Source organism: Emys orbicularis, chromosome 13 (genome assembly GCF_028017835.1).
Source record: "Emys orbicularis isolate rEmyOrb1 chromosome 13, rEmyOrb1.hap1, whole genome shotgun sequence".
Lineage (NCBI taxonomy): Eukaryota > Metazoa > Chordata > Testudines > Emydidae > Emys > Emys orbicularis.
In genome coordinates, this window is record NC_088695.1 from 4747080 (window position 1) to 4760816 (window position 13737).

At 46.5% G+C, this 13737-nt stretch overlaps 1 protein-coding gene across 1 annotated transcript; it reads right to left on the minus strand.

Moving 5' to 3' along the window:
* Nucleotides 1–2681: 2681 nt before the first annotated feature.
* On the minus strand, nucleotides 2682–12408 carry LOC135887329 (C-type lectin domain family 2 member B-like). Its single transcript, XM_065415092.1, has 5 exons — nucleotides 12312–12408; nucleotides 10873–10974; nucleotides 7919–8109; nucleotides 3004–3113; nucleotides 2682–2790 (listed from the first exon to the last, which is right to left on the minus strand). Exons 1-5 carry the CDS (start codon nucleotides 12406–12408, stop codon nucleotides 2682–2684), a joined length of 609 nt encoding a protein of 202 aa, XP_065271164.1.
* Nucleotides 12409–13737: the final 1329 nt, after the last annotated feature.

The window sequence follows — 13737 nt, forward strand, 5'->3', positions numbered from 1 at the left end:
GGGGTTTCTTACACTGTTTTCAAAGACCAGTCAGACTCCATTTCATGAATTGTTTTATTTCTGCCCCTCCCCACACTCACAAGGGAGGCACTGAAACAAGAAACAAAAAAATCAACTCCCCACAGCAACACACACACTGACAACTCATTTGGGGAGGAGTTTGGAGGCAAGTGGGCCAGATCCTCAGCTCAGCACAACAGGGCTCTGATCTCAGCTGGGGCAGGGACTGTCTCTCCCTGTGTGTCTGTGCAGCGCCCGGCACAACGGGGCCCTGATCTCAGCTGGGGCAGGGACTGTCCCTGTGTGTCTGTGCAGCGCCCGGCGCAACGGGGCCCTGATCTCAGCTGGGGCAGGGCCTGTCTCTCGCTGTGTGTCTGTGCAGTGCCCGGCACAACGGGGCCCTTATCTCAGCTGGGGCAGGGACTGTCTCTCCCTGTGTGTCTGTGCAGCACCCGGCACAACGGGGCCCTGATCTCAGCTGAGGCCTTTATGCACAGCCATAATACACAATGACTCATGATAATAATAACGGAGAACGGGGCGCACAGAAGAACAGTCCAGCAGCTTACCAGTGCATACCCTTTGGTGGCTTATTGCTATATTAGTCACCTAACTACAGCTACCTCTCACATCTTGGCGAATAAGGTCCAATACACAAAGTGTCTCTCCCATTTTCTTTATTGTCTAAGTTAATAATGCCTGTTTGTGAATTGTTTGTGCAGTGGCTTGATCAAGGGTTTTCAACCTTTTCCACATCAGAAGTGACTTCTCATTTAACAATACAGGAAAGGCGGCACGATTACAGCCCTTTTGTAACAGCCAGTTTGCAACAGCCAGGTTGAGAACCTTGATAGGAGAGGTATTGCTTCAAGAGGAAGGGAAGAACATAGTGTTTTCTTGAGTTTTTGTAGTTGGTCATATTTAAAAATATATTAATATTCAGAAAATTAACTTTTATGTTACTTGAAGGACCTAATTTGGACACTTTGGAACATTAGTTGAGACCTGAGCTGGTCAGAATATAGGGCAGCGGTTTTGTGTAGAAAACTTCAAATTTTTGGCTCAAACTGAAATATTTTGATTTAGAAATGCTGCTATGATGCCTCATGCTCCCATTCCTCTTTACATGCCAAGCCCCTTGGTCAGACTACGTCTCCTACAATGCACTGCAGCCTCCCATCTAGGAAAGGGGATATGCCGCATCATGGCAACCCCTGACATTGATGCATCATGGGAGATGTAGTCTGGCTGGCAAGCCCAGCCCAGAGAAGAGGAAATAATGAAGAGGACAGGTCACTGATTCAGAGCCATCTGGATTGCTTGGTAAACTGGGTGCAAGCAGACAATATGCATTTTAATACAGCGAAATGTCAATGTATACCTCTAGGAACAAAGAATATAGGCCTTGCTTACATCATGGGGGACTCTATCCTGGGAAGCAGTGACTCTGAAAAAGATTTTGGGGTCATGGTGGATAATCAGCAGAACATGAGCTCCCAGTGTGACACTGTGGCTCAAAAGAGCTGACGTGGGATGCATAAATAGTGGAATTTCAAGTAGGAGAGAGAGGTTATTTTACCTCTATATTTGGCACAGCTGTGACTCTTATTAGAATCCTGTGTCCAGTTCTGGTGCCCACAATTCAAGAAGGATGTTGATAAATTGGAGAGGGTTCAGAGAAGAGCCATGAGATTGATTAAAGGATTAGAAAACTTGCCTCATAGTGATAGACTCAAACAGCTCAAATGATTTAGCTTAACAAAGAGAAGGTGAAGGGGTGACTTGATTACAGGCTATAAGTATTTACATGGCGAACAAATATTTAATAATTGGTCTTCAATCTAGCAGAGAAAGGTAGAACATGATCCAATGGCTGGAAGTTGAAGCTAGACAAATTCAGACTGGAAATAAGGTGTAATTTGTAATGGTGATGTTAACAACCCATTGGAATAATTTCCAAGGGTTGTGACAGATTCTCCATGACTGACCATTTTTAAATCAAAATTGGATGTATTTCTAAAAGATCTACTCTAGGACTGATTTTGGCTCAGTTCTCTGGCCTGTGTTACCCAGGAGGTCAGACAAGATGATCACAGTGGTCCCTTTTGGCCTCAGAACCTATACATCTATGACAGGTTTCAGAGTAGCAGCCGTGTTAGTCTGTATCCGCAAAAATAACAGGAGTACTTGTGGCACCTTAGAGATGCATCCGAAGAAGTGGGTTGTAGCCCACGAAAGCTTATGCTCTAATAAATTTGTTAGTCTCTAAGGTGCCACAAGTACTCCTGTTATTTATACATCTATGGGAACTACATCTCCCATGATGCACCCCATCTCCCCTCTGTCCACGATGCATCATAGGAGATGTAGTCCAGGTTGGGTGCTTGGTCCACAGAAGAGATTGGGGGCATGAGGAAACAAAACTACAACTCCCATGATGCACCATGATGGCATTCCCAAATCAAAATATTTTGATTTTCAGGTGTTTGTTTTTTAACAAAATATCAAAAATTTCCCAACCCAATTTTCCATCGAAATTTAAGTGGGTCAACAGTGGTTGACATCTCCAGTTCAGAAAGCAAAGTGACGAATAATGTGAGAGTAAGACCTATCAACAGTGGTTTTCATCACTCTCCCTCATTCAGAAGGCCTTGCACTGCCTTTTGCCTTGGTTTTGTGCATCAGGCTGGCCTGCTGCAGACCCAGCGTCTCCCTGTACTACATCTTGAGCTGCTGATACCTTGTTCGTTATTCAGATACGCGCATTCACCTCCTCCCCTTATTGGAAACCTGCAACACAAAGGCCATGGGATTTAAAAACAAAACAAACACCACCACTGGAGTCAGTGGGACAGATTCCCAGCTGGCGTAAGTCGTATAGCACCTCTTAAGTTGAAGAAGTCAATGGAGCTACTCCAACGCACACCAGCTGAGAATATCTCCCTGCACATTAGTCACCTTAGACCAAAATGATAGAAAGTTAATGCAAAGAAAGGGACTTACAGGTTGTTGAAAGGGGTGCCATTTACCCATTTCCAGGTCTGCTTGTCTGCTTCTTCCCTGGTAAGGCCAATCCAGGTTTCTAAGGGTCCCTTATAGTGGAGCATAAAATCCTTATAAAAAATAAACGTGAACATGAAAATTGTGCCTTACATATTACTGAGACGTTAATAGAGGAGATACAATAAAGACACAAGTGTCTGCGTCACATTCTACACATGTAACTAGTTCACAAGACCACCAGCCTATGCAATAACACAGTGGTTCTCAACCAGGGGCCCGCGTCTGCAAGCATGTTTCAGGGGATCCTCCACGCATGGCTGGCATTAGACTCGCTAGGGCCCAGGGCAGAAAGCCAAAGCCCCATCACGCGGGACTGCAGCCCGGGTCCCCGAGCCCCACCCCCCCGCGGCTGGAGTCTGAGCAACTTAGTTTTGCAATGCCCCCTAACACCAGCCCTGGCTTTTATATGCAGAAAAACAGCTGTTGTGACACAGCTGGGCCATGGAGTTTTTAGAACATGTTGGGGGAGCCTCAGAAAGAAAAAGGATGAGAACCCCTACAAAAACATATCAAAGAATGAAAAAAAATCCAACAGCTTTTTTTATACTTGGAACTTATGACCACATGAACAATTTTAACATGCCAATTATCCCCAGATGTACTCATTGAAAAATATACATTTAGGCCCTGATCCCACAAGGGATTAAATGAGTCAACAAATTTAAATGAGTCAACAGTGTGATGCTGTGGGCAAAAAAGTCTAATATCATTCTGGGGTGTATTAACAGGAGTGTTGTGTGTAAGGAACAGGAGGTCATTGTCCTGCTTTACTGGGCCCTGGTGAGGCCTCAGCTGGAGCACTGTGTCCAATTCTGGGCACCACGCTTTAGGAAAGATTTGGACAAACTGGGGAAGAGTCTAGCGGAGAGCAGCAGAAATGATCACAGAGGGTTAGAAAACATGACATATGAGGAAAGGTTCAAAGAACTGGGAATGTTTAGTCTTGAGAAGAGAAAGCTGAGGTGGGGACATGACAGCAGTTTTCAAATATGTAAAAGGTTGTCATCAAGAGGACAGCGATCAGTTGTTCTCCAAGTCCACCAAGAGTAGAACAAAGCTTAGTTTGCATCAAGGAAGATTGAGGCTGGGTATCAGGGCAAGCTTTCTAACTCTAAGGGGAGTTAAGCACTAGAACAGGTTATGAAGGGAGACTGCGGAATCACCGTCATTGGAGGTTTTTAAGTAGGGTTACCATATTCAAACATTTAAAAAAGAGGACACTCCACGGGGCCCCGTCCCCGCCCCAACTCCGCCCCTTCTCCGCCCCCATTCCAACCCCTTCCCCAAAGTCCCTGCCCCAACTCTGACCCCTCCTCTGAGCACCCCGCATTCCCCCTCCTCCCTCCTGCTCTGATCTTGGTTGGGGGTTGCTAAGAGCTTCCCTGCTCCCCACTCTCCCTGCAGCCCCTGCACCCCCCCGCCTCTGCAGCCTCTGTGCCCCCTGCACCTCCCTGCCCCTGCAGCCTCTATGCCCCTGCCTGCCCTGCTCCCCACTCGCCCTGCAGCCCCTGCACCCCCCCTGCCCCTGCAGCCTCTGCGCCCCCCGCCTGCCCTGCCCCTGCAGCCTCTATGCCCCTGCCTGCCCTGCTCCTCCTCGCCCTTCAGCCTCTGCACCCCCCCCGTCTGCCCTGCTCCCCCGCTCACCTGGCAGAGGGAGAGCTGCAGGCTCCACGTGGAACCAAACACTGCTCCGCGCTGCTCTGCGGGGGGGGGAGGGGGCAGGACTCTGGCTGCTAGAGGCCCCAGTGGCTGCGAGCGGCTTTCAATCAGGCCCAGCCGTCCAATCAGCCGCGCCGCACTCTGCATGAGGGGAAGGGGAAAATCCCGGACATTTCTACTTTATTAGAAATCCCCCCCGGACGGCCATTTAAAGCTGAAAAAGCCGGACATGTCCGGGGAAACCCGGACGGATGGTAACCCTATTTTAAGAACAGGTCAGACAAACACCTGTCAGCAGTGGTCTAGACATAAAATCGTAGGACTGGAAGGGACCTCGAGAGGTCATCCAGTCCAGTCCCCTGGGCTCATGGCAGGACTAAGTATGATCTAGACCATCCCTGACAGGTGAAGTCCTGGGTCAGCACAGGCGATGGATTAGAGCAGGGGGTTCTCAAACTGGGGGTTGGGTCCCCTCAGGGGGTCGTGAGGTTATTACATGGGGGGGGTCACGAGCTGTCAGCCTCCACCTCAAACCCTGCTTTGCCTCCAGCATTTATAATGGTGTTAAATATATAAACAAGTGTTTTTAATTTATAAGGGGGGTCGCACTCAGAGGTTTGCTGTGTGAAAGGGGTCGCCAGTATAATAGTTTGAGAACCACTGGACTAGAGCTTCTTGAGGTCTCTTCCAAGCCCTAAATTTCTATGATTTTGGGATGCATGAATTTTGGGGTACCCATCTGTAGGCACCTGCAAGCAGTCTGATTTTCACAAAGCACCAAACAACTCAGCCCCAAGTTGGGCACTCAAGTCATTTTGAAGCCTTTAGCCTATATAGTGTGTAAAGTGAAACGCTTTGGGTCGAATTTTCGAAAGCACACACATAACTTTCACTGAGGTTCCGTGTCAGAAACCAGGGCCTGCAGCAGAGCCAGTCTCTGGGCAACCTAACAAGCGCAGCTGGCCTATAGCAGACTGTCTGATTGACCACGCTGCTTGATTGGCTGGAAGAATCAGGAGACTAGCTCTTAAGCCCAGCAGCAGTTCAATGGCTGCTCAAAGTATTTGCCCATGGCTGAGATAAACTCCTGCCTTGTTCCAACCCTGCTCCGGCCTTGTCTCACTCTAAGTAACCCAGTTCTGGGCCTTGGTTCTGGTGCTTGCCCTGTGGCTCTGGCTTTGACCCTGGGCTGTGATTCCTGCCTGCTGACTCCTGTTCTAACCACTGGGCATGACTGCCCATGCCCCAGTCTCGGACACTAGGCTCCTCAGTGCCTCAGACACTTTTGAAAATGGGACTCAGGTGTTTTTGAACATTTGGTTTTTTTTGATCCTTTGAAAATCAGCTCACTTATTTAGGAACCTAAATGAGGATTTAGGAGTCTAACTCTAAACTCCTATTTCTGAAAATTACAGTCAGTGAGAACAGAGCTGGGCAAGAAATGTCTTTCCTCTCCTGTGAATATTTTTAAGAGTTCAAAATATTTTTTTCCCATATTGAATAGGGATGAAAAGTCAAAATCTTGAAAATATTTTTTTTGTTTCGGGGCAATTGAGGTGTTTTGTTTTTGACCATTTGCTCTCCTTTTAACCCTTTCCCCCCAGTCAAATTAGATTACGTTTTGAAATGAAAGGTCATTTTGACCCAGAAACTGGAAATGTTCCATTTAAAAAATGTTCAAACAAAATATTTCAACAATTTCAAAACTTTTTCTCAAGTTCGGAGATTTTTTGTTGACAGTTTGGGGTTTCATGACTCAGTCCTTTCAAATGAAAAAATGATTAGTCAAAAATTCCCCAGGCAGTTCTAAATGGGAGTGGCTGGGTTTTTATTGCTTTTAAAAATCAGGCCACTTTAGGCTCCTATTTTTGAAAATCTTGGCTTAAAATTTCTTGACTGGTCAGCAGTAGGCTAATGTAAGCAAAAGCCTTCCCCAAGCTATACCACAGGCGTGACTGCTCCTAGAATTCCTCCTTCTGGATACTCAGCCCTCAATCTAGATCCTCTCTTAAGAAAACCACTCTCACTTCACTTATTTGTGGGATGGGTTAACGATCCACCTGCCTCAGAGAGTCAGCATAATCCATATACAGTAGAATCTCCACACACCTCATTTGGAACCGGAAGTACACAATCAGGCAGCAGCAGAGACCAAAAATAAAAAAGCAAATACAGAACAGTGCTGTGTTAAACGTAAACTACTAAAAATATAAAGGGAAAGTTTAAAAAAAAAGATTTGACAAGGTAAGGAAACGGTTTCTGGGCTTCTTTTATTTAAATGCAGATCATAGAATATCAGGGTTGGAAGGGACCTCAGGAGGTCATCTAGTCCAACCCCCTGCTCAAAGCAGGAACAATACCCAGACAGATTTTTGCCCCAGATCCCTAAATGGCCCCCTTAAGGATTGAACTCACAACCCTGGGTTTAGCAGGCCAATGCTCAAACCACTGAGCTATCCCTCCCCCAGGTGGTAAAAAGCAGCATTTTTCTTCTGCATAGTAAAGTTCCAAACTGGGTTAAGTTGATGTTCAGTTGCAAACTTTTGAAAGAACAACCATAACGTTTTGTTCAGAGTTATGAACATTTCAGAGCGACGAACCACCTCCAGTCCCGAGGTGTTTGCAACTCTGAGGTTCTACCATAACCCTTTCTTGGACACATCAACCCCAGGCACCAGGGGGCAAATGCTGCCAGTTTTAAAATAGTTTTATATCACTTTCCAGTTGTTTCTGTGCTAGTTATTTTTTTAAAAACAGTGATGTACTGCAGTTATGTAGCTTGTCTAATTATGACATGAATTCCTTCAGAAACTTTAAAGTGTTTTGCTTAGGAATATTGAGACAGTGTAGGAATTTGACTCCCAGAATATTATTAAGCTCATGATTCTGCTCAGATACTACAGAGATGAGTGTGGCATAAGAACCTATCTAGATTGGACTAGAATAGACTCAGCTTGGGCAGCCCCCTGCCTCTGCGAGTACAGGAATCTATCTGCCTAGAGCGCAGTGTCGGATCAGGGCCTTAATTTGGCTTCTCATCATGAGACCTGGTACTGAGGCATCTCCTCGTTCTAGAGTTGCGGAGCCCTAGCATAAAATATTCCTCAGGTTTAACTACAAAGTTCCGCGCAGCAGCTCTGCAATTATTACCTAGCTATTGCCAAGCCCAGACTATTGGGATCGCAGAGTTTCTCACCTTTTCCTCCCAGGTGTCAACTGTAGCCAGGGAGGCACCGAACGAAGAGCAGTTGTTCTGGCTGGAGTTCCAATCCCCATCGACCTGTGAGAAGTAGTAGCATTTCCATGGGTATGTTTTCCCTTGGGACCCGATCCAATCGACTGGACATGTGGTAGGGGCATGATTTGGGCAGGGCCTACTGCTAACCACTGAAAACGAAATTAACACAACAGTGAGGATCTTTCCCATCCCCTCTCTGTATAGGATTCAGAGGCAAAGAGTGATATTCCACCCTGGACTGAGAGCCTGCGTACAAGGATTATACCCCACACCCACTTAAGTTCTCCAAATAGGACGTAAGTGGCCCAAAGTTCATGTGCTGGGTCTACACTTGGGTGAATTTTATCCTCATGGACAAGGATATAAGAATGACCATGCTGGGTCAGACCAATGGTCCATCTAGCCCAATATCCTGTCGGATGCTTCAGCGGGAATGAACAGAACAGGGCAATTATCGAGCAATCCATCCCCTGTCATCCAACCCCCAGCTTCCAGCAGTCGGAGATTTAGGGCCACCCAGAGCATGAGGATGCGTCCCTGACTCTCTTGACTAATAGCCATTGATGCACCTATCCTCCGTGAACTTATCTAGTTCTTTTTTGAACCTAGTTATACTTTTGGCCTTCACAACATCCCCTGGCAAGGAGTTCCACAGGTTGACTGTGCATTGTGTGAAGAAATACTGCCTTTTGTTTGTTTTAAACCTGCTGCCTATTAATTTTATTGGGTGACCCTTAGTTCATGTGTTATGTGAAGGGGTAAATAACACGTCCTTATTCACTTTCTTCACACCAGTCATGATTTTATAGACCTCAATCATATCCCCCCCTTAATCGTCTCTTTTCTAAGCTGAACAGTCCCACAAAGCTTCGATGCTGCATCATGAAAGGCTACCGGAGCTTTGCCGTTGATCTCAATGGGAGGAACACCAGGTCCCAGATCCCCAGTATAAATTCCATCATAGCACATTAGCAAACAATGGAGGTGAGTGGCTTAATATGCAACGTGCCTGGAAGCTGGAAATCAGACACAAGAGCATCAGGCTGACTGTTGGGTTTTATGAAATGGGTATGCAAATACTGTGGAATAACATTGTAACGGGGGACTAGGCCTTTAAGGAGAGACGGGGCCTGCCTGATCTGTGCCATAAATAATTCAGGGCTTCCCGGCCTGAGGGGGTGGGACTAAGGGGGCTGAAAGAAATCAATCTAGAGTGGAATCAGAATGAGTGGGTAAGATCCTGTGGAAGGTTCTGAGCCAGGGTCTGCAGGAGGCTGCTACTCCAGCCTGGGGGGGGGAGGGAAATTATCCGTCCCAGAGACACAGAAAGTTAACTCAGGAGGAACTGGGAACTCACCCTGGAGGGTGGGACTTTTAGTTTGACTTTTGTTATCCTGGAAGGGTGTTACATTTGTTTGTGACTTAGCCAGAGGGACCAGCCTCATTTCCAGCAGGTAGTTGCCCTCTCTCAGAGCTGTTGGTCCAGGCTCTCTGCAGACTCAGGCAGATATACCTGGAAAACTAAGGACACCCATCTTGGTGAGGGAAACTGAGGCTGGGGGTGCTGTTTGGCTAGCAGAGGCTGCTATGAGGTGACCTGAAATCACATGAGATATTTGCCTGCATAAACACTAGGTAGGCATCAAAATGATGATCTCAGGTGCTGAGAACCTATTTATATGTGAAGTTATGATACATGCATGTGCAGACAGAGGCATGCATTTTTGCACCCAGAACTCTGGCTTTCTTATCTGCAAACATGACCATTCAGGGATGGAAAATGCCCCTAAACCATTATCAATTTTACACGTTCTAGGAAAATCTCTGTCGTTGTGCCCCATTTATGATGAGTTAGTGACAGAGGTGGGCGTGGAATGTTACAGGTCGGAATTAAGATTAAGTTATTTCCCAGAGGAACCTACAGTCTAATACAGACAAAACACTACATGAAAAAAAGTGTTAAGTTTGCGAAGTCAAACACTCAAAAGTGAGGCCACTCAAAGTCCAAGCCTCTAACAAATCTCTACTGAGCATCTATGAATGGAAATTTTTCAAAGGCTTATGACTTGTCCACATTTGGGTGGTTTTTCATGGGAACTGCCAGGGCACGACCTTGACACAAAGGGTCACCGAACTTAACTCAGGCTTTTCCCCAGGTTTTAGCCCCCCATCCACACAGGAAAAAACAATGATGTGTTTGGAGATGATTTAAGCCCACACTGACTAGGGGATGGGTTAGAATCCAGGCTCTGGTTTAACTCAGGCCGGAACCCACCAACTTAGTACGGAAGACTCAGGCTAAATTGCTCAAGTGAATAAATTTATGAAAATGATTCAAGTGCTCATAGTCATCCAATGCCTTCCCCACAGCACACCTTGAAGGACAGACAAGTTCTCCCACAAGTGACTGAGAAGGAATCCCAAAGCATCTTGCCACAAAGAACCATGGGATATGCCATCAGAAGTCCTAGCGAGACATGGGAAGCACATAATTAGTGAGGGCACAATAATTCGGGTAGGGCTTTGCTGTGGGGATGCCTGCACCTGGGCAAGGCTAGCCTGGGTGCTCAGACTCGGGTGTCCATCACCTGGGTTAGCTGTGCTGTGTAGACATACCCAAAGCCAATGCCCCTGTCAAATTTCAAGTCCCTTCTCCAAGGCATAGAGGCCCTAGAGAGTCTCAACCAGAAGGTTGTAAGAATTATTTTGACGGGGGTGAAACAACCGGTTCACGATTCAGCCAGAGGGATGAAGCGAAGCAGAAAAGCCAGACTTCAGGCTCTTTGCTTTCCTATCGCATGCTGGTTCAGCACTACTAAGGTTGGGGAGGCTGGATTGTGCATCTTCCATGATTCTGACTGTGAAGGGAAAACAAATACCAAAAACTCAATTAGGAATTGCTGTCAACTCACCTGCCAAAACAATAACAGCAATAATGAGAAAAACTAGAAACAGGACTTTGACTAGCCTATAATATTTCCAGAGGATACGGCAAAGCCAGAAGTTAGATTTATCTGAAAAAGAAAAACACATTCATGTTCCTGAGGCTGCTTTTGGAGAGACAGAAGAACCATATTTATCAACAATGCCCGCAGACAAGCCCCCCAGTGGCCAAGTATTGTTTTGCAATCACTGTTATGAACTATACTTGCCAGTAAATCCTGGGGTATGTAATATTGTGCACTATAACCAGAGCCCTGTGTATACTACAATTCTATGGCTACAGGGTTCATACCTTGCTGCATAATTGTGCTCCAGAATCTGACCTTTAATTTAAAAATATATACTTCTAGTCCTCGTGGCTTCAAAGAACAGCTTGAAAAGGGGACATGAGTGCAACCAATGCAGCAGTATCTGCCTGAGTCTGCAGAGAGCCTGAACCAACAGCTCTGAGATAGGACAACTACCTGATTCATCACTATGAAGTATTAACTCTGAAACCTAGATATAACAAAGTGACACATATGGAAAATGTAGGAAGTGAGTAAAATAAGCTGAATTTAATATAATAAGAGCTAGTTGAAAAATGAACACTTGTGAAATTGTTTTCATTTTGCAGTGGTTGAAATCCCCTTCCCGTTTTTTTTAATTTTGCAATGTTTTTTCAAAAATTTCAATTAAAAAAAAAGGAAAATCCCCAAGATGAAAAACATTAAATTAAAATGTTTGCTAAAAACATCAATAAAAGTTTTATTTTTTAAAAGCAACTTTTTATTTAAAAAAAAATGACCAGGGCTTGTCATATTAAATAGCACTGAAGATGTTGCACTCACTGCGTTATCTTTTTCATATTTAATTCCACAAAAGTTCACATTTTTAATTTCTCTGACGCCACTGGAGAATTTCCACCAGATGCAACAGAATCCAGGAATACTGAAGCAGAATTTAAACCCAGTTTGCCACAGAGTACATAGGGGCTGGGCTATAATGTTACATTATATAACAATTAGTTTGGAGATGTACATTATTTTCTAAGAAGTGTGAAGGAAACACTATTGAGCATCTATGCCGCTATTTCTTGTCCTCCCACAACCTCCCACGCGTACTAAATAGGATCAGGCAAGAACAAGGTCTGAGTCATGCCAGAACACTGTGGCACACAGTTCTGGCACTTTTGTTGGGAGGAGAATAGCGTTCTGTACATCTGATCAAAGTCCAATTATTAGAAGTACTGGAATGTTGTGAACGTCATTCTGGCTCCCCCAAAAAGTGTCAGAATGTGACCCCAGCACTTCTTTTTTTCAGGCCTTGAGCACTGGACGAGAAAACCTTTCGATTAAAGGCGCATTGTAAACACAGCAATTCTTTCTATAATACTTTATCCTTCTTCCATTTGTGAAGCTTCGCTTACCTGGTCTGGTTTTTGTCTGTGAGCCTGCAGGGTTAGGAAGTGCCTTAGCTGTTTCTCCTCCATTCTCTGTTTGATCCGCGTAGCAAGTGGGGCACATTGCTTTCCTGTATCTTCTGGCTGCAATCAGTATCGACTGGCTGCAAGGAAGTGTACATTATTCAAAGGTGGCAAAAATAGTTTTTGTTATTGAGTGTCTTATAGTACCACCTAGAGGTCATAAGAGATAAGTGTTCGCAATGCTGGCCCTGAGCTTTCTCCCATACAGGGCCGGCTCTAGGTTTTTTGCCGCCCCAAGCAAAAAAAATTTTGGCTGCCCCCCGTCCCAGCCCTGGTCTCCTCGCCGCACCCCCCTGCCGCCCCAGCCCTGGGCTCTCCCCCCTGACCCGCACCCTCATACCGCCCCAGCCCTGGGCTCTCCCCCTCCACCCGCACCCCCCTGCCGCCCTAGCTCTGGGCTCCCCGCTACCCCCCCACCATTGCCCCCCACACACACCTCCTGCCGCCCCAGCCCTGGGCTCCCTCCCCCCACCTGCACCCTCCTGCCGCCCCAGCCCTGGGCTCCCTCCCCCCACCTGCACCCTCCTTCCGCCGCAGCCCTGGGTCACTGGTAACTCGCTCTCACGGCAGGTCATTCAGCAGGCATTTTAGATGTGCACAGAACACAGACAGGATTGGTTCCCATATGGTTACAGAACTGCAGTAAAGTGGAACAATTTTCAGCTTGTGTGATTGGAGGATATCTGGATGTATATTATAAGACTGTCCTACATAAATGAGGAAAAGTTGAGGTGCCTTTATTATTCTTTTGTTCCACTCTTTCTTTCTATGGGGAATTTGCCAATGCGATATCACTGTCTTCCTTTTAAACAAACAAACAAAAATGCAATGGCTGTTGAAAATAGCAATTCCAGTCCTAATAACCACTGGGAAGCATTTCTTGTTCAATTTTATCCTACTTTTTCTACAGCAAGTTACAGTGGATCAGTATATTTGATTTGGGAGAAATGAAGTAACAGCTGCCCAAACTGAGCTTGAGCACTCCTGAATTTTGAGGTGTTCAAATCTGGAAGGCAGGTCCTGGGGGGGGGGGGGGCTGTGGCTCCACGGGGGAGCACGGCAGCATGTATGCAGCAGTGTGTCTGGCGCTGCGCGAAGCCGGACACGCTGGTCTGAGTGGCATGGTAAGGGGGCTGGGGGGTTGGATGGGGCGGAGGTTCGGGGGGGCTGTCAGGGGCAGGGAAAAGGGGGGGTTATACGGGTCAGGGGTTTGGGGGGGCAGTCGGGGGACAGGCAGCGGTTGGATAGGCATGGGAGTCCCAGGGGTTTGTCAGGGGACAGGTAGGGGGTGGGGTCCTAGGGCGGAAGTTGGGGGGGGTCTCAGGAGGGGGCAGTTGGGGACAAGGAGAAGGGAGGCTTAGATGGGGTC

Bases quoted from the DNA above. Each gene is read 5' to 3' on its own strand.
- LOC135887329 (XM_065415092.1), bottom strand. From the start codon at position 12,408: ATGTGCCCCACTTGCTACGCGGATCAAACAGAGAATGGAGGAGAAACA. The intron at 10,975-12,311 runs GTAAGCGAAGCT...TTTCTTTTTCAG, and splicing joins ACAGACAAAAACCAGACCAG to ATAAATCTAACTTCTGGCTT. The intron at 3,114-7,918 runs GTGAGAAACTCT...ATTTTTTATAAG, and splicing joins TTGACACCTGGGAGGAAAAG to GATTTTATGCTCCACTATAA.